The following is a 22295-nucleotide window of genomic DNA, read 5'->3' as shown; positions in this document are numbered from 1 at the left end:
AAATTATGCCCCTGGGGTGAAAAGAGGCCCTGCCCCGGGGGCCCCAAGTTTTACATTGATTTATATAGGAAAAAATTTAAAAAAATCTTGTATGAAAGTTCAAGGCTTAAGCCTTTGATATTTGGTATGTAGCATTGCTTAGTGGTTCTCTAACAAGATTGTTCAAGTTATGCCTCTGGGGCGAGAAGAGGCCCTGCCCCAGGGGTCACTTGTATATGAGTTATATAGGAAAATATACTTCAAAAATTATCTGATCATATTTCCTAGACTGTTAAATTATAATTACCTGATGACCCCAAGTAATTAGGGGTCACTTGACTGTGACCTTGACCTTCTGACCTACATGTTCTAAGCCCTGACCTACTGACCTACTTTCTTGTTTTTGAAGCTACAGCAAAAAGATTTGGACCACATGTATACTGTTTGATACAGATTTTGATACTCATCTTGAATAGTCTTAATCAGGTGAGCGATATAGGGCCATCATGGCCCTCTTGTTTATCTGGCTCTGCACCCCCCACCCTCCCCTATTTCCAGAGTTACGGCCCCTGAAGTAGTCAAAAATGCACATTTTCACCTTGTGACTTGCCTAGCTCAAAAAGTATTTCATGTAAATTGATGAAACCTTGCTTGAGTCTTTATCATGATATGAACTTGTGCACTTACTATTTTTCGTCTTGATCCAGCCCCAATTTCCAGAGTTATGGCCCCTGAAATAGTAAAAAACGCACATTTTTACCTTGTGACGCGCCTAGCTCAAAAAGTATTTCATATAAATTGATGAAACCTTGCATGAGTCTTTATTATGATATGAACTTGCGCATTTCTTATTTTTCTGTCGGGCTGTGCCCCCTGTTTCCAGAGTCATGGCCCTTGAAATAGTCAAAAATGCACATTTTCACCTAGTGATGTACAAGGCTGAAAAAGTGTTTGATATGAATTAATGAAAACTTGCATGTTTTTTTATCATGCTATAATCTTGTGCGCCTCTTATTTTTTGTTTGGCTCCACCCCCTATTTTCAAAGTTATGGCCCTTGAAATAGTAAAAATGCACATCTCACCTAAAGACGTGCATAGTTCAAAAAGTGTTTGATGTAAATTCATGAAACCTTGCATTAGTCTTTATCATGATATGTCCTTACACTCTTGGGATTCTTCTTTAGATTTGAGCACTAATTTCAGAGTTACAACCCAAAAAAAGGCCAAAATAGTGTATTTTTTGTTTGTGATGCTCATAGCTCAAAAATATATGGCCTAGCATAATGGATCCTTTGTACAAAATGTTTGTTGAGGCTTTTCCCCCTTAAGACTGCAAACATTTGCATTATTGCCCCTTATTTGTGACAAGTGTACCAGTGGGGGCACACCCTGTGTCCTGCAGACACATTCTAGTTTTTACAAAACATTAGGTAATAGACATTACTGGATGCACATGCCATTAAAAGGGTCATGAAATTGGCCTTAATTTTTTCAAACGTTTTTAACAGAGTTTTAACAGGTCACCATTAAAATTCACCTATTACTTCTTACTATTTAATGGGATTTTCATGACCATAGTTTTAATGCCATACATTAAAAAGCCATTAAATAAGTATATTAAAACCCTGGTAAAATATTCCTTGTTAAAATGATTTTGATGGCCATGAAAAGCTGCTTAAAATAAACCATTAAAATAAGTTAACAGGCTCCTTAAAACTCCATGAAAATTTTTAATTGGCATGAAATTAATGTGCCATTAAAAAAAGTACCCCTTAATTCCACATTAGTTAGTAAATACTAATGGGGCCGTTAATTTTTTTAATACTCTGTTAATGGCCGTTAATTATTAAAAAATTGATTAATGGTCTCATTAAATATGTCAGATTCCATTTTAATGGGTTCGTAATATTTTAATGGTATATCAGATTAAGGGCCATGAAAATTTGCCGTCAGAATTAGACATCTTAAGATAATCAACTTCATATTGATATTTGCCGTATTGATTTAAACTACGTATTACTACACATGTAATAGTATGTATACATATGTACTGTTTTGTAAAATGCTAGAAGAATATTTGTTTCTTCTGTTTTCACTCATTATTTTGTAACGTAAACACATGTAACAGCCTCGTACAAACATTTGTCATATTGTATGCTTATTCTATCATATGTTCATATGAAATGAGAAAATAAATGGATATTGTATTGTATTGTGTTGTACTGAGAAGGGTTTAATAGATCAAGTGACCATGTGGGTAGTTTTAACTATTCAACATTTTTATATTGACGAACATTCTGACCAAGTATTTATTGGTACTGACATTAGGCATCAGGTGTATTCAAAAAGCAACTGTTGATGACAATGTCAGCGCACAATGGGCAATCACAATTTAGCTCTACTTCAGTACTTTGTGCTCAGGTGCATGCACTTAAACAGCTAAGAGCAAATGTTTGAGGGATTGCATCACAAGTAGCTTCTCCCCCATCAAGCGTTCCACACTCCTTGATTCATTGAAACGAAGAAGTGGTTGATCTGCCCATGCCCCAAATGAATTTAAATCAGACTGTAAATCTTCACAATCATGTGTACTGTTCACTTCTCTATAAACCTTAGTTTCTACTCAAGGATTGGAAAATTTGAAAATCTAAACTGGTCTGAACACATTTCATAATGTAAATTCCTTTCCCCACCCACTTTCTTATACAAATGCTGATTATTTGGACAGGAAAAACAAAAAACAGAAAAAGTGGCATGCATCAATACGTATTTACCCTTACCAAAATAATGTAGATTGATGTTATCAAATAAATTAATATGTTTTCATCCGACTTTCATTGAAATAAATCCGATTTTTTGTAGGAACAGAATTTAGCGAAAATTTGAAAAAAATGGCGTAACTGCATCAAGGGGAAATAACTTTAATGCAACTAAATATAACATCAGGATATATAATAGACGATGTGTGCGTAGTATGTATTTATTGTGATTAAAGTCCATTTTATAACAATATGGGACTGGAATTATAAGCATTCAATGGGAGTGCAAAGCCAAAAAGCAAAAAAGAAAATATACGAATCAAATTTTACAGAATGTAGGATTTAATGGGCATCACATTGCTGTTAAGGGCCATTAAGTTTACTTTTAAATGAAATCGTACAGAACCTGAACATTTAATGGCATTAAATTCAATTTAAGGGCCATGAATAATCCTGTTAAATTCAAAATATACAGAATTTCACTATTTTTTCAAAGCCATTCACTCTTTTAGCTACCAAACTAAATTTTTTATGGCATGATTCATGGTCAAAAATGGGTGTTTTAATGGTATTTTAACATGTAACCCATTAATATTGTGAAACCTGTTAAATAAAGTGATGCAAGAATTAATGGGGTTAATTAACAGTTTTTCCTGTTTTAATGGATATTTTACAGAGTTTTAAACCATGTTTAATGGAATGTGCATCCAGTAGTGAGATTTCAAAACGCTTCTCGGAAGCTTTTCAATTTTTTTAACATCTTATCCTCAGAAAAAAATAGTTTTGTGCTTGATACACAAACTTTAAATAAGTTCTTAATTTTTTATCCCCCGCCGATGAAATCAGGAGGGGGGGTATTGAAATGGGGTTGGCTGTCTGTCACATCCGTGTGTGCGTGCCTCCATCCGCAGCCATATCTCAGTAACTAGCAGGTAGAATTTCATGAAACTTGAAATAAACATGAACCAACATACTGCGATGATGCCCGTCAAGTTTATTTTTTGATTGGTCAATTTTCCTTAGAGTTATTGTCCTTGATTTAATGAAAAATGCCCAAAAATGTCCGTCCGCAGCCATTTCTTCGTAACAAGCTGGTAGAATTTCATGAAACTTGAAATAAATATGAACCAACATACTTCAATGATGCCTATGGCTTTTTTTTTTTAATTGGTCAATTTTTCTCAGAGTTATTGCCCTTTTACTGTTTAAAAATCTACAGATTTGTACATAACAAACCAACCAATTGGTAGAATTTCATTAAACTTCTTTCATTCTTTTCCATGAACATTTATTATAAACATGTGAAGTTGTGTACCCACACCTGGTCCCCCCCCCCCCCCCCCCAAAAGATAATTTTTCATTCCTTTTTATTTATTTTTTAAACCTTCCATGAATATTTATCAAAATGCAAAGTTGTACCATTCCCCCACCTCACTCTTCCACCCATTCAGGCCCACCACCCCAAGCATGCATCACCCCCCCCCCCCATACACACCAAAAAATAGCATTCATTTTCTGTTAAATTGATGTTGACTAATGAAATTATTTGCCTCTTAGTAACATCCTTAACTTTTTGCCGGATATACAGTGTTTTGCCGTTCCTCACCACAAACCCTTTCAGCGGGGGATACCAATTCATCATATTTGCTTGTTTTTAATGAATCTTGATTCCTTTTTGTAGCTTAGTTTCGTGAATTAAAATCATTCTAATGAAAGTTGAATAAGAATTTTAATAAAGAATTCATATTTCTGTAGACGGTTTCGAGAGATTAACGAGAACAACATGAAGAAGTTTATAGAAGAGAGGAAGAGATTGACAATGAAGCACTACAGACAGGTAGAACAGCTGAAGAAAGTACATCAGGAACAGATAGATAAGTTTGCCAAAGATTCTGGAAAGGTAAATTTTATAAAAGCAGGGTTATTACCAAGGATACTGCTAAGGTAAATGTTGTATCACATAGGCAGTGATACTGGAAAGGTAAATGTTGAAATGAAAGGGGTGGTCATATCTATGGATACTGCTATGGTAAATGTTTTAATGTAAGAGATGATCACAGCTGAGGATAGTGCTCAGGTAAATGTTGTAATAAAACAGGTGATCACAGCCAAGGATACTGCAAAGGTAAGATATTAATGTTTTAATAGGTGATCATAGCCAAGGATACTGCTTAGGTCAATGTTGTAATGTAAGAAATGATCATATCCAAGGATACTTCTAAGGTAAATGTTGTAATGTAATAGGTGATCATAGCCAAGGATACTGCTTAGGTAAATGTTGTTATTAAATAGTTGACCATACTCAAGGATACTGCTTAGGTAAATGTTGTAATGTAATAGGTGATCATACCCAATGATACTGCTTAGGTAAATGCTGTAATGTAATAGGTGACCATACTCAAGGATACTGCTTAGGTAAATGTTGTAATGTAATAGGTGATAATAGTCAAGGATACTGCTAAGGTAAATGTTGAAATGTAATAGGTGATCATATTCAAGGATACTGCTAAGGTAAATGTTGTAATAGGTGATCATAGCCAAGGATACTGCTTAGGTAAATGTTGTAATGTAAAAGGTGATAATAGTCAAGGATACTGCTAAGGTAAATGTTGTAATGTAATAGGTGACCATACTCAAGGATACTGCTAAGGTAAATGCTGTAATGTAATAGGTTGACCATTCTCAAGGATACTGCTTAGGTAAATGCTGTAATGTAATAGGTGACCATACTCAAGGATACTGCTTAGGTAAATGCTGTAATGTAATAGGTGACCATACTCAAGGATACTGCTTAGGTAAATGCTGTAATGTAATAGGTGACCATAGTCAAGGATACTGCTAAGGTAAATGATGTAATGTAATAGGTGACCATAGTCAAGGATACTGCTTAGGTAAATGATGTAATGTAATAGGTGACCATAGTCAGGGATACTGCTTAGGTAAATGATGTAATGTAATAGGTGACCATAGTCAGGGATACTGCTAAAGTAAATGTTGTAATGTAATAGGTGATCATAGTCAAGGATACTGCTAAGGTAAATGTTGTAATGTAATAGGTGATCATAGTCAAGGATACTGCTAAGGTAAATGCTGTAATGTAATAGGTGATTATAGTCAAGGATACTGCTAAGGTAAATGCTGAAATGTAATAGGTGATCATAGTCAAGGATACTGCTAAGGTAAATGTTGTAATGTAATAGGTGATCATAGTCAAGGATACTGCTAAGGTAAATGCTGTAATGTAATAGGTGATCATAGTCAAGGACACTGCTTAGGTAAATGCTGTAATGTAATAGGTGATCATACTCAAGGATACTGCTTAGGTAAATGATGTAATGTAATAGGTGACCATAGTCAAGGATACTGCTAAGATAAATGTTGAAATAGGTGATCATAGCAAAGGATACTGCTTAGGTAAATGTTGTAATGTAATAGGTGATCATACTCAATGATACTGTTTAGGTAAATGTTGTAATGTAATAGTTGATCATACTCAATGATACTGCTTAGGTAAATGTTGTAATGTAATAGGTGACCATAGTCAAGGATACTGCTAAGGTAAATGATGTAATGTAATAGGTGATCATACTCAAGGATACTGCTAAGGTAAATGATGTAATGTAATAGGTGACCATAGTCAAGGATACTGCTAAGGTAAATGATGTAATGTAATAGGTGATCATAGTCAAGGATACTGCTTAGGTAAATGATGTAATGTAATAGGTGACCATAGTCAAGGATACTGCTAAGGTAAATGTTGTAATGTAATAGGTGACCATAGTCAAGGATACTGCTTAGGTAAATGATGTAATGTAATAGGTGATCATACTCAAGGATACTGCTTAGGTAAATGATGTAATGTAATAGGTGACCATAGTCAAGGATACTGCTAAGGTAAATGTTGTAATTTAATAGGTGACTATAGTCAAGGATACTGCTAAAGTAAATGTTGTAATGTAATAGGTGACCATACTCAAGGATACTGCTTAGGTAAATGTTGTAATGTAATAGGTGACCATAGTCAAGGATACTGCTAAAGTAAATGTTGTAATGTAATAGGTGATCATAATCAAGAATACTGCTTAGGTAAATGTTGTAATGTAATAGGTGATCATAGTCAAGGATACTGCTAAGAAAAGCATTGTAATGGAAGATGCAATTTTAGTATTATAATAGTGGAAAGGTATATAGTGCATGAATGTGATTTTAGCTAAGGATACTGATAAGGTATATATTGTATTGGAAGAGATTATCATAACCAAGTATACTTCTAAGCTTATCTGATAGTTGTTACAAGACAGGGAATTTTTAGTACTTTAAGTACAGAAAGTCAAGATTTAGATATTGCAAAGATAGATACAAAAAAAAGTGCAATTAAGAATATGCAAGGATATTATAAGCAGACAATCATAGTCCATGGACATATCTGATGAAACATTTAGATTATTCTACATAGTTTGCACAATATAGCCTAACAGTGCTTGATTTGAATACTAAATTTAAATATGTTTTACAATTTTCAGGAATTGGAAGTCGCAGATATGGTAAGAACAGAAGCAAAGTTTGCTATGAAGCCAGAGACAGATGTATGATGCATACTGAATTTTGTAGGTCATGTGATCATCTCTCATCCAGTCAAGTTTTACCATTTAGCAGTGTTGTTGTTTCAGAAAGTTTGTGTTGTCAACTTTAGGAATATATTTAAGAATTTTGAATCGGTTATACCAAATTTTTTCTTAGTTATGTGTTACATCAACCTATAATATTTGGTCAGCACCCATGTATTTCAAATGGTTTCATTCAAATGATAAGTAGCAATGTTATTTAAGTTTGTGAAAGAATTGATGTACTTCTGGGTAATTTTCTTTATTTATACAGAAGATTTTACTGTCTGGGCAATACAGTGAATGTGGGCAATACAATAAATGTGGGTAATACAATAAATGAATGTATGACTCCTTGAAAAAAAAACATAGTCGTGAAAAACTTGAACAGCATGTAAATGTATCTGCGCAGTCTGGTCAGGATCCATGCAGTTCGCTTTCAAAGCCTATTGCAGTTAGAGAAACCATCAGCGAACAGCATGGATCCAGACCAGCCTGCGCATCCGTGCAGTCTGGTCAGCAAATGCTCTTTGTTGGTTTTTGTCGAGCCCGCTTGCGAAAGCGAAGACATAGTTGTCCAAATGGCTGTTCAGTGTGCGTCCATCCAGATTTGTTTGTCCGGACCATAACTTTGACATGCATGGAGCAATCTTGTTTATATTTGGCATGAATGTTAACCTCAGCAAGACGGAGTGTCATGCGCAAACCCCAGCTTTCTATCTCAAAGGTCAAGGTCACACTTACAGGTCAAAGGTCAAATTCAAAAATGACTTTGTCTGGAGCATTATTTCTTCATGCATGGAGGGATTTTGATGTAACTTGGCACAATTGTTCACCATCATGAGATGGAGTGTCATGCGCAAGAACCAGGTCCCTAGGTCTAAGGTCAAGGTCACACTTAGAGGTCAAAGGATACAAGAATGACAACTTTGTCCGGAGCATTTCTTCTTCATGCATGGAGGGATTTTGATGTAACTTGGCACAAATGTTCACCACCATGAGACAGAGTGTCATGCGCAAGAACCAGGTCCCTAGGTCTAAGGTCAAGGTCACATTTAGAGGTCAAAAGTCAGATACAAGAATGACTTTGTCTGGAGCATTTCTTTTTGATGCATTGAGGGATTTTGATGTAACTTGGCACCATTGTTCATCATCATGAGACGGAGTGTCATGCGCAAGATCTTAGAATTACTTCCCTTTGTTGTTACTATAAATAGCTTATATTTGTAACTTTTTAGCTCACCTGTCACAAAGTGACAAGGTGAGCTTTTGTGATCGTGCGGTGTCCGTCGTCCGTGCGTGCGTGCGTCCGGCCGTCCATAAACTTTTGCTTGCGACCACTAGAGGTCACATTTTTCATGGGATCTTTATGAAAGTTGGTCTGAATGTTCATCTTGATGATATCTAGGTCAAGTTCGAAACAGGGTCATGTGCGGTCAAAAAGTAGGTCATTAGGTCTAAAAATAGAAAAACCTTGTGACCTCTCTAGAGACCATACTTGTGAATGGATCTCCATAAAAATTGGTCAGAATGTTCACCTTGATGATATCTAGGTCAAGTTTGAAACTGGGTCACCCGCCTTAAAAAACTAGGTCAGTAGGTCAAATAATAAAAAAACCTTGTGACCTCTCTAGAGGCCATACTTTTCATGGGATCTGTATGAAAGATGGTCTGAATGTTCATCTTGATGATATCTAGGTCAGGTTTGAAACTGGGTTAACTGCGGTCAAAAACTAGGTCAGTAGGTCTAAAATTATTAAAATCTTTTGACCTCTCTAGAGACCATATTTTTCAATGGATCTTCATGAAAATTGGTCAGAATTTTTATCTTGATAATATCTAGGTTAAGTTCAAAACTGGGTCACATGAGCTCAAAAACTAGGTCACTATGTCAAATAATAGAAAAAATAACGTCATACTCAAAACTGGGTCATGTGGGAAGAGGTGAGCGATTCAGGACCATCATGGTCCTCTTGTTTATAACTGGTCGTAGGGAAAAATCAAGACCACTTTTTTGTAGTACAACATGCATGTTACATTTTTTTTTTTTTTTTTTTTTTTTTTTTTTAAAGATTTATGTTCCTTTGTTGTTACTTTAAATTACTTATATTGTAACTTTTTGCAATCTCTTTTTTATTTGGCATAAATGTTTGCCTCAATGAGACAAGGAGTGTCATGTGCAACCCCCAGTCCTTTTGACAGCTGGCGGGCTCGACATGTTGCCCATGGGCATCTAGTCTCATGGTGTGGCTCAAATATGCCACTAGACTGTAGGTGTAGTGGTCTGCATTGTGCATCCTACATTTACCACAGGTACCCGCCCGCTTAGCTCAGTAGGTAAGAGCGTTGGTCTATGGATCGCGGGTTCGCGAGTTCGATCCTCGGGCGGGGCGTATGTTCTCCGTGACTGTTTGATAAACAACATTGTGTCTGAAATCATTAGTCCTCCACCTCTGAGTGATGAGGGGCAGTTGGCAGTTACTTGCGGAGAACAGGTTTGTACTAGTACAGAATCCAGGAACACTGGTTAGGTTAACTGCCCGCCGTTATATGACTGAAATACTGTTGAAAAACGGTGTTAAACCCAAAACAAACAAACATTTACCACAACAGAAACAATGTAAAAATTCTTGCTTAGTTTCAATTTGCCATATTTTCTAGGCACAAAAATATAACCACCTCATAGAATACATTACTCAATTAAAATTTGGTATGGCCATAAATGGGGATCTTTGTAAATAGGTCTATATGTAGACCCAATGTATGGCGGCTAGAAGGTAGGATTTATATCAAAATATAATTAATACGGATTTTGTTCTTATTTCTTACTGTTAAGAGTAATATTTGACCTAGTATTGTCTTAATCGTGTTATTTTGTATTTGAAAATACATTTTTTTGTGTGATTTTATTTTAGAGATGAAAGGTTAATTGTTATTGAAGTATGGGAGTTGATCAAGTTGTAAAGTCAGTGGAGCAAAAGAAAAAAAGAACATGCATACTTAACAGAAATCAGTAAAATTTCTTAAAAGTTCCCTTGTCTATTTGCGATGTTTTCTGAAAATATAGAAATGATATATCTCATACATATCAACATATATAGAAAGTTGATATTGATAACATCACAATTCAACATTTTTGTCAATTTGTTCACACTGTATATATACAGCAAACCTGCTATAAGGTCACGCAACATTGACATTACTTCTAGATCAACTCCACTTGCTTAAAGATGTCAAGTTTTTATAAATATTTTGGAAGGGAAAATATTAACTGATTGTTTAAATTTTTCTTCATGTTTGACATGTTGCAGTAACATTTTAAAAAATTATTTTCATTTTTGTTTTCTCAAACGGATGTGTCACTGTAGAATGCTGATAGAGAAATTATTTCAAATGCATCTCAGATATTTTACACCTTTCAAAACAAAGTTTTTATCTGTTACATGGATTCATTGAAACAGTACAGCAATAAGGTTATATCAAAGGCTACTTTAATAATACACACTTTTTAACAGATTTTGAGATTAGCTCTTCACCAGGTCCTAGATTTTAAAACTGAGTTGGGAAACCAGTATCTGAATGCAGCCTTACCATTGGTCAGTTATAAAATTGTTCTGATTGCATTATCAGGTTGTTGTGTTTTTAAAGTATCTTGAACAGTTTGATTATACATTGCTCACACTGTTGTGAAACTGTTGTTTTGTGTTTTGTCAAGTTGAGGCAGTATTTAAAATGACAGACTTTTTACTGTAATTTTTATCATGTAAGGAACAGTTCATGGTATTGTTTAAGGATATAAATAAGTGAATTGCATTACAAATTATTGTTGTTCATGTTAAGGCTGACTTTTAATGGAATATTTAGTATCATTGTTTAAAAAAAAGCTAGTCACTGATTTTGATAAATCTCATGACATACTATTCACTTTAATGAAAGGATAACTGGTCTTCAATGATCTGGGCCCAGTTGTTTGAAACTTTAACCGCCTGTTAAATTTTGATTAAAAATATTAAGCAAGATGGAAACCACCAGCATGATGTTTTAATTTTACTGTTTACAGTTATAGTGTTCATAATTCTTAAATTATATTATGTTTTACTAAGTCTTCTAAAATGTCAAAATGTAACTCTATAAGTTAAATAACCGTTAGCTTAATCACCTGTTAAAGTTTCGAACAACTCCAGGGCCCTGTTGATTGAACTTGGTGAAATATTTGTTTTTAAACTGAGATGTGAGAAACTGTGTACAGATAGATACGTAATTAATTTGTCAATATTTACTGAGATAGTTTCCTTGTACATTTTGTTCTTGATGTTCTGTGTGTCTTTTATTTAAAGTTGTTGTGTAAAATTACCTACCTACCTACCTACTTATCTTTTATTGTAGAGTTCTTCCAAACAACTGGTCATGCTCAAATTTCATTAAGGAAATAAGGACACAGAATTCTTAAGTATATATATATTATCAAGTGAACATAGCTTATTAGTTTGTAATCCACAGATCTACCTGAATCTTGAACACAGAAAGTAATGCTGGCTCCCTACCATTACCATGTGTAGTACACAAACAAAAACATACCTTTCTTGAATCTTATCAAGTGTGACAGCATGCTATTTGCAAGCATCTGCCTTCCCTTATGCAATTAATGGTAGAGGTTCTTTGGTTTTAAGCTCACCTGAGCACAAAGTCCTCAAGGTGAGCTATTGTGGTCACCCTGTGTTGGTCATCATGGGTAATTCTTTGTCCATAATTAGACTAGAAATCGCAATTATTGCCTAATCTTATTGAAACTTTGTCAGAATGTTACCCTCAGCCCGCAGTAAAATCTGGGACAAGTTCATTGCTGTATTGCTTGGGGTCAACAACTAGGTCACTGAGTCAGTTAACAAGGAAAACCTTGTTAACTCTCCAGAGGCCACATTTTCTACCTAATTTTTATTAAATTTTGTCAGAATGTTTGTCTCAAAAAAATCAACGTCAAGTTTGAAACTGGGTTACCCGAGGTTTTAAACCATGTCACTCAGTTAAATCATATAAAAATCTTGTTAAAACTATTAAAGAGCTAGGCCACATTTTCTACTTGATCATCATGATACTTTGTCAGAATGTTTGCCTCTTTAAAATCTAGGGTACATTTTTGTCTTGGTCACTTGGGTGAAAAACGGTTCAGATCTATTGAAGACAAACTTGGTTAATGATCTGCCTAATTTACTTAAAAACATGGTCATAACCTTTGTCTCTATGATTGAATAATATGACAGAAATGTTATACCAAGTTTGTTCAGATTGTTCCGGTTTGTTGAAAACAAGGCCGCCAGAGGTGGTAGTCACTTTTTCATAATGTATACTATAATATGTTTACAGTATTTTCTGTAACTGAAAAAAATCTTCTTTTTAGAAAACACTGGCCCAGTTTCAAAATGATTTCACATATATTTACCATGTGTGACCTTTTTCCAAAAATGTTCACTAAGGTGAGCAAGCTAGGGCCATCATAGTGCTCTTGTTTTTGGTGGAAAACTGGGCAGGGTGTTGATAATCAAGCATAGTGCTGAGCTCAACATAAATGTCAGCTGTGTAAATAGTACCAGTCTCTGTTCATTCAAACATAATTTAGTAAATTTGGTGTTACTGTGGGCAGATTGCTATTATGAGAAAAAGTTACTCTAACCACAGTTTATAGAAACTGTTCATACTCCACCCTTCAGCAGCAGTTTAAAAAAAGCTTTTAATATTCATTTGAACTCGAGTCTTTGCATATTTGTTTCCTCTTTCATCGATGAAGTGAATAGAGCACTATGTAAGCAATATAAGATACATTACTGGAGTTTTTTTTCTATTAGTGTGCTGTTGCAAATTTATTGTACAGGAACTGAAATATAACTTATGTGCTTAATTTATGACATTTTTTCATTTTATCCATTTTTTATTTTGTACATATTTTCATGTTGAATCAAAATATTTGCTGTATTTTGAATGGTTTACGAAGGTTACATTTTGTCCTTTAATTCTGTATGTACAAAAAGTTACCCAAGTGTGACATAATGATTTTGTCATGTCTGTCTGTTAGTCACAAACGTTTGTGCAGCTTACCTTTCCAGAACTGCAATAATTTAGGTTTTCAGTCAAAGTTAATAAAAAGGGGCAAGCGTCTAGTCCAGATTTGTTTATCTTCAACACTATGCTTTAATGACTGCCTTGAATGATTTACTGCCCTCTGTAAAGATTCCCTTAGTCTTGACTAGACTACATCACCATAAATGCTGATTGGATTTCAGCTTAACATTGAGAAAGGAATAATACCAAGGCTGGTTTCAAGAAATGCTTACATTTTTTTTTCTTTGTATGTGTAATGGCCATTTAAAGTGTTTTGTGAATACAAGGATTGTGTGTGACCACTACTTGAGCATTATGGTGCATATTGCTAATTGTTCAATTAGACATTTTTGACTTCAGAATACTCCCATGTAGTTACAGTCAGTGCAAGCATAGAATTGTCATGTTCCATGAATGAGGCAGTAAATGGAGGCATTGTACATTTCACTAAGTGAAGATAAAGTTATATGAGCCGCGCCATGAGAAAACCAACATAGTGGCTTTGCGACCAGCATGGATCCAGACCAGCCTGCGCATCCGCGCAGTCTGGTCAGGATCCATGCTGTTGGCTTTTAAAGCCTACTACAATTAGAGAAACCGTTAGCGAACAGCATGGATCCTGACCAGACTGCGCGGATGCGCAGGCTGGTCTGGATCCATGCTGGTCGCAAAGCCACTATGTTGGTTTTCCCATGGCGCGGCTCAATTATGATATTTTTGGCTTCTGGCTGAATTTCCAACCTTAAATAAGGTGCATTAAAAACATGGACCTTATAAGTCTACATTGTTTTCACTGATGTTTTTTTTCTTTAATACTACTTAAATAAAACATTTAAGTACATTTTCTGTTAAACATGAACATGCTAATATTTCAGGATCTGAATATGTCAACATACATGACATTGTATTTTTTACTTCTGTTGTTACTTATTTAATTTACACTCTGAAGTTTTAGTTATTTATCTATGTGATAGCAAATTTAACCTGATTTTAAGCGCAATTTTTTTTTAAAAAATGGTGCTTGAGCATAATAAGTTTTAATTTTAGTATTGAATTATAAGTAAGTATGTATTATGATGAACCTGTCACAAATGAATATCTTGTCATATGTTTCAGACATACACAAGTCATTGAGCAATTTAAACAGTATTTGAACATTTTTATCATGCATTGTCTTCAGATGGTGCTCAAATGTAACGTGTCCCCAAATTACAGACTTGATTAAACACATTCGTTAAATTCGTTGGCATTCGTTAAATGATTCACATAACCAATTTCATTGTACTGCAGGTGTGATTTTTATCTGGTAACAAATTTTATTTCACTGCAATCATCACTTATTGTACCACATGAAATTTCACAAAGTTAAAGCCATAAAAGACATTTTTACTGGTCATTGCTGCACATATTGTGCTGTAAACAGAGCCCCTTCTACTGCATCCTGATGTTCTGGTACACGATATACCCTAGGTGACAGCTTGGCACTGTTCATGTGAAAGTCAGCACCACATAGTCTGTTTAATTGCTTTACATCAAAGAAATAATAAACAGCACAAGTTTATCTTGCCATCTTCCATATGGATCATGATCACCTTGATCAATTTATCAAATGGTTATACATTTCATAAGAAAAGTGCAAATAAAGCGTCTTTACTGATCTGCAAGATCTCAGTTTGTTATCAAGAGACTTTAATCTTAGCCAGCTGGTGGCAAGTGATTTTGCCTTTGTGACGTCCGTGCAGGCTGACCATGGTCTACACTGTTCACTATTCAGTCAGTAAATTCATTGAACACCCATTTGAATAATAAATGGTACTGCCCAAATTGAACGATGGATCAGTCCATTTTAGAAATTTAGCAGGGTGAAGGTTAAGAAATTTCAGTGTATGTTCTTATGGAAGTTTCAGATCTGTTTTATTGATCTTTGATAACATTGCCAAAGTAAGCATTACTGTTCCACCGTAATTGTCAACTTCACAACAATGTATCGGGGTTTATTGCCCCAATAAATAATGAATGCCAATATTCTGTAACTGTTATAAGATTTTGTTAAATACTTACATGCAGCTTATATACACTTTGAACAAATAATTGTCTCTTACAGTGCAATATACAACTTGTCTTTATTTTATTTTTATTTTGGTTGCTGTTGATTGTTATGGTGCTTGTTCTTACTTGTTGATTGTTTTACTATGTACTATGTATTTTACTTTGTTAAGCTATCTTTTGTGAAGACATCTCAACTAAATTGTGATTCTATACACATTTGTAATAATCCAGTTATCTGGCATAATTGTTTTAGTGTCAGTGGAAATTTTGCAATAATTATTTTTTTTTCTCAGTTTTTGCGACCTATCTCTGATATCATATTGATGTATAATTGAGTGGCACCATGAGAAAACCAACATAGTGCATTTGCGACCAGCATGGATCCCGACCAGCCTGCACATCCATGCAGTCTGGTCATGATCCATGCTGTTTGCTTTCAGATCCTATTTCAATTAGAGAAACCGTTACCAAACAGCATGGATCCTGACCAGACTGCGCAGATGTGCGGGCTGGTCTGGATCAGTGCTGGTCAGGAATGCACTATGTTGGTTTTCTCATGGCGCGGCTCAAATACTGGTCCTAAATACAGTTGAAACTCCATATCTGGAACTCGCTTATCTCAAAATTCCATCTATCTCGAAGACATTTGTGTACAAAATAGCATTTTAAGTAAAATTTCCATTATCCCAAAGTAAAACGCTCGATCCCTTGGAATTTGAGATACCTTTTAAAGTTTAAACTGCAATTTCATTTTTAGCTTTCTTTACATAAAACTATGGACTAAATTCTCTAGGAGCTCATTTTCATGAACAAGAATTGAAGGGAGTGGACCAATCATGACTCGACAGTTTTCATTTGATTACTTAATGTATAGTCTCGGTGCTAGGTACTGGCGTTCCTCAACTGGTATAGATACAGTGAAGAATACAAGATGAGCACTACTGTACAAAAAACAAATGTTAGGTTTTTACGACCAGTATTGATCTAGATCAGTTTGCACATCCGTGCAGTCTTATCTGGATCAACAGTTGCATACAAGTACTGAAATTGATAAACAAGCAGTATGGATGTGCACTGATTTGCATCCTTGCTGATCACAAAGCCGTAACGTTGGTTTTCACTTGGCGGTGCTTGGATGAAAACATTAACGATTGTCATGATAAGTCTGTTATGTTAATGGTTATAATTCATGAAATTTTTTAGCAAAAACTTCTTTGTTTACATTGATGAAATCCAGTCAGTTCTAAGTTTTTTTCCATGTTATATGTTTTAGGCTTCCTATATTGTCTCGTATGAATATATGTTATGTAATTATTTAAGCCTACTAGAATGAAAGCCAAAATGTTCTTTTATCATTGTTCTCTTGTCTGATACTTGGTGCAAGATGCAAGAATTTCACATAAATGCTGCCAAATTAAAAATGTCAGGTTCTAATAGTACTGATGTAATTTGATTTTGTCCATCATTGAGAGGCATGTGTGTTTTTTTGACAGGTTTGCAAAGAGGAATCTAGTGTTTTCAGAAAATGTATAGATGTATTTAGAATGTATTTTTAAGAAAAATTAAAGTGAAATTTGAATACAGTATAAGATAATACAGTGTTTACATTCTGACAAGATATTTTTAATGCAATGAACACATAGTAACAATGTATAGTCTTATATAGGTAGGGACAATTAGAATTAGATTCTGTTTTAGAATTAAGATTGGCTTTGAAATGTTCAGGACAGTTTTTAAAAAAATTTACCCAATCGATCAGCTGTCTGCAATCTATTTCTCATCGATTAGTGAAAATATATAAATTTTGGAAATTAATAATAAAAGATATTAATTTGTACAACTGATTTCATGTAATTTCCCCAAATTCACTGGCATGCAAACACTAGTTAAAACTTCCTGGAATTTATTCAGGAGACGTGTCATACATTGAATATAGTTTCTAGCAAATTAGTCCTGGGCGGGCAAGTTGTAGCCGAGGTTGGCTCTTGATTGAAGTACGATTTTAACTTATGCTGAAAACTATTACACGGTCATGTGTTTTGTGTTTATAATATGTGATAATTTTGTTACTTATAGCTGTCTTAATGAGGTAGAATAAATACATGAATTTAAACATTGGTTTTAATGTTGTGTCTTCTATGTCCTTAGACCTTCCGCTTGGCTCAATAGGGAGAGCGCAGACTATGGATCGCAGGGTCATGAGTTCAATCCCCGGGTGTAGCGTGTATGTTCCCTGTGACTATTTGATAAAAGACATTGGGTCTGACATCATTTGTCTTCCACCTCTGATTCATGTGGGGAAGTTGACAGTAACTTGTGGAGAACAGGTTTGTACTGGTACATAATCCAGGAATACTGGTTAGGTTAACTGCCCGCCGTTATATTACTGAAATACTGTTGAAAAACGGTGTTAAACCCAGAACAAACAAATCTATGTCCTTATATGGTAACATTTAGAAAGGAAAAAAAATAAGCCCATGGAATAGTGGTAAATGTATTGGTCTGCATTCAGGGTTCAGCAGGAGTAATTTACTCCAAAATTACGTAATTTTTTGAGAATATTTACAATTTCGTGGTTTTGGTTAGAATACCTATCCCATGGGGATATGAATATGTGGAATTCTACTTTTAAACATAAAATGAATTTACTTGTTCATTGGAATTGTCATTGACTGAACCTCAAAACCTATGAAAATTAGTCCCCCATGTATGTTAATAATTTCACGGAAGGATGAAACAGTTGGCTTTTAAAAGGTCTGTAATTCTATCTAGATGCACCCTAATGTCGAGCAGTGCTAATAAGGGCAACTACAGATCTTCCTTGTCCATTTAAGCAGGAAAACTGCTATCTTTCAATAATTGAATAAACAGACACAAAACAAACTTTTTTGTGCAACAACGGAGTAATTATTTTCCTAGACAGTGTACGGTAGAGTAAAAGATTAAGGTTTAGTATTCTCTTAGCAATGTTGTCTTGCAAAACTTGATCTGTTGCTGTACTGTAAGTTGAAGTATTCAACAGAAAACGAGTTGGTTCTGGGGAACAGGTAAGTATGAAAATGTATGGGATCTACTGCTTTCCATTCAGTCTGTAACTGAAATACTTTTGAAAAAGTGGCTTTGCATATGTTTTATTTGTGTTCAAAACTTCTGTCTGGTGCATTGTAAATAGATAAAATATCTAAACAGAACCTGTGAAAGTAGCCTAAGATTGGTTTGAAGTTGCCTCACTGTAGTTGCACCACTACTTCAGGTTTGAAATAGAAAACTAAACTAGCCATTAGAAGGATAAAAATACTTGCATTTTTAGCGCACCTGTCACAAAGTGACAAGGTGAGCTTTTGTGATCGCGCGGTGTCCGTCCGTCCGTCCTTAAACTTTTGCTTCTGACCACTCTAGAGGTCACATTTTTCATGGGATCTTTATGAAATTTGGTCAGAATGTTCACCTTGTTGATATCTAGGTCAAGTTCGAAACTGGGTCATGTGCTATCAAAAACTAGGTCAGTAGGTCTAAAAATAGAAAAACCTTGTGACCTCTCTAGAGGCCAAAATTTTCAATGGATCTTCATGAAAATTGGTCAGAATATTCATCTTGATGATATCTAGGTTAAGTTCGAAACTGGGTCACGTGCCTTCAAAAACTAGGTCAGTAGGTCTAAAAATAGAAAAACATTGTGACCTCTCTAGAGGCCATATATTTCATAAGATCTTCATGAAAATTGGTCAGAACGTTCACCTCGATGATATCTAGGTCAAGTTCGAAACTGGGTCACGTGCCTTCAAAAACTAGGTCAGTAGGTCAAATAATAGAAAAACCTTGTGACCTCTCTAAAGGCCATATTTTTCATGCGATCTGTATGAAAGTTGGTCTGAAAGTTCATCTTGATGATATCTAGGTCAAGTTCAAAACTGGGTCACGTGCGGTCATAAACTAGGTCAGTAGCTCTAAAAACAGAAAAACCTTGTGACCTTTCTAGAGGCTATATATTTCACAAGATCTTCATGAAAATTGGTCAGAACGTTCACCTTGATGATATCTAGGTCAAGTTCGAAACTGGGTCACGTGCCATCAAAAACTAGGTCAGTAGGTCAAATAATGAAAAAATGTTAGGACCTCTCTAGAAGTCATATTTTTCATGGGATCTGTATGAAAGTTGGTCTGAATGTTCATCTTGATGATATCTAGGTCAAGTTCGAAACTGGGTCACGTGCTGTCTAAAACTAGGTCAGTAGGTCTAAAAGTAGAAAAAACCTTGTGACCTCTCTAGAGGCCATATATTTCATGAAATCTTCATGAAAATTGGTCAGAATGTTCACCTTGATGATATCTAAGTCAAGTTCGAAAGTGGGTCACGTGCCTTCAAAAACTAGGTCAGTAGGTCAAATAATAGAAAAACCTTGTGACCTCTTTAGAGGCCATATTTTCCATGGGATCTGTATGAAAGTTGGTCTGAATGTTCATCTTGATGATATCTAGATCAAGTTCGAAAGTGGGTCACATGCGGTCAAAAACTAGGTCAGTAGGTCAAATAATAGAAAAACCTTGTGACCTCTCTAAAGGCCATATTTTTCAATGGATCTTCATGAACTTTGGTCTGAATGTTCATCTTGATGATATCTAGGTCAAGTTCGAAACAGGATCATGTGCGGTCAAAAACTAGGTCAGTAGGTCTAAAAATAGAAAAACCTTGTGACCTCTTTAGAGGCCATACTTGTGAATGGATCTCCATAAAAATTGGTCAGAATGTTCATCTTGATGATATCTAGGTCAAGTTCAAAAGTGGGTCACATGCCTTCAAAAAATAGGTCAGTAGGTCAAATAATGAAAAAACGTTGTGACCTCTCTAGAGGCTATATTTTTCATGGGATCTGTATAAAAGTTGGTCTGAATGTTTATCTTGATGATATCTAGGTCAAGTTTGAAACTGGGTCAACTGCGATCAAAAACTAGGTCAGTAGGTCTTGAAATAGAAAAACCTTGTGACCTCTCTAGAGGCCATACCCTTAAATGGATCTTCATGAAAATTGGTCAGAATGTTCACCTTGATGATATCTAGGTCATGTTTGAAACTGGGTCACGTGCCTTAAAAAGCTAGGTCAACAGGTCAAATAATAGAAAAACCTTGTGACCTCTCTAGAGACCATATTTTTCAATGGATCTTCATGAAAAATGGTCAGAATTTTTATCTTGATAATATCTAGGTCAAGTTCAAAACTGGGTCACATGAGCTCAAAAACTAGGTCACTATGTCAAATAATAGAAAAAAGAGGACCATGATGGTCCTGAATCGCTCACCTGTCCCAACATGACCCAGTTTTGAACTGAGTATGACGTCATTTTTTTTTAGCTCACCTGTCACAAAGTGACAAGGTGAGCTTTTGTGATCGCGCGGTGTCCGTCGTCCGTCGTCCGTCCGTGCGTCCGTAAACTTTTGCTTGTGACCACTCTAGAGGTCACATTTTTCATGGGATCTTTATGAAAGTTGGTCAGAATGTTCATCTTGATGATATCTAGGTCAAGTTCGAAACTGGGTCATGTGCCGTCAAAATCTAGGTCAGTAGGTCTAAAAATAGAAAAACCTTGTGACCTCTCTAGAGGCCATATATATCACAAGATCTTCATGAAAATTTGTCAGAATGTTCACCTTGATGATATCTAGGTCAACATTCTGACCAACTTTCATAAAGATCCCATGAAAAATGTGACCTAGTTTTTAACCACAGTTGACCCAGTTTGGAACTTGGCCTAGATATCATCAAGATAAACATTCAGACCAACCTTCATACAGATCCCATGAAAAATATGGCCTCTAGAGAGGTCACAAGGTTTTTTTCATTATTTGACCTACTGACCTAGTTATTTACGGCTAGTGACCCAGTTTCGAACCTGACCTAGATATTACCAAGGTGAACAATCTGACCAATTTTCATGAAGATCCATTCAAAAGTATGACCTCTAGAGAGGTCACAAGGTTTTTCTAATTTTAGACCTAATGACCTATTTTTTGACCGCAGCCGACCCAGTTTCAAACTTAACCTAGATATCATCAAGATGAACATTCAGACCAATTTTCATACAGATCCCATGAAAAATATGGCCTCTAGAGAGGTCACAAGGTTTTTCTATTATTTGACCTACTGACCTAGTTTTTGATGGCACGTGACCCAGTTTCGAACTTGACCTAGATATCATCAAGGTGAACATTCTGACCAATTTTCATGAAGATCTTGTGAAAAATATGGCCTCTAGAGAGGTCACAAGGTTTTTCTATTTTTAGACCTACTGACCTAGTTTTTGACCGCACATGACCCAGTTTCGAACTTGACCTAGATATCATTAAGATGAACATTCTGACCAATTTTCATACAGATCCCATGAAAAATGTGACCTCTAGAGAGGTCACAAGCAAAAGTTTACGCACGGACGACGGATGCTGCGTGATCACAAAAGCTCACACTGTCACTTTGTGACATGTGAGCTAAAAACGACGTCATACTCAAAACTGGATCATTTGGGAAGAGGTGAGCGATTCAGGACCATCATGGTCCTCTTGTTTTTCTTTTTTTGTCTAATTCAATCTAATAGAGACAAAAGCCAATTCTAGAGATTGTTAGAACTGGACATCCTAGACATGCCAAGTTCAGTACATTAAATTGTAAAAGTGAGGGAAAAAATCCTAGTCTAGTAGGAGCTAGTCTGGGACAAATACAAAGTGTGTTTTTCCTTCCGTTGAGAATTAGCCATTCTAGTTACCAAAGTTTTAGGATTAATACAAATGAGTTTTAACAAAAAAAACAATACATC

General features: G+C 35.3%; 1 protein-coding gene across 4 annotated transcripts in view; it reads left to right on the top strand.

The window, feature by feature from the left end:
* The window catches only part of LOC123523369 (1-phosphatidylinositol 4,5-bisphosphate phosphodiesterase beta-4-like), a 227829-nt gene extending 210223 nt beyond the window's left edge, over window positions 1–17606 (top strand). For all 4 annotated transcript variants that reach the window (XM_053544704.1, XM_053544711.1, XM_053544720.1 and 1 more), the window contains 2 exons: window positions 4495–4639; window positions 7263–17606. In XM_053544704.1, coding sequence (XP_053400679.1) covers window positions 4495–4639; window positions 7263–7331 — 214 coding nt within the window. In that variant the 3' untranslated portion in view covers window positions 7332–17606. The remainder of the gene's footprint in view (window positions 1–4494; window positions 4640–7262) is intronic.
* The last annotated feature ends 4689 nt before the right edge of the window (window positions 17607–22295 follow it).

Source organism: Mercenaria mercenaria, chromosome 1 (assembly GCF_021730395.1).
Source record: "Mercenaria mercenaria strain notata chromosome 1, MADL_Memer_1, whole genome shotgun sequence".
NCBI classification, from domain to species: Eukaryota; Metazoa; Mollusca; class Bivalvia; order Venerida; family Veneridae; genus Mercenaria; species Mercenaria mercenaria.
This window is presented reverse-complemented; position numbering and strand designations above follow the sequence as displayed.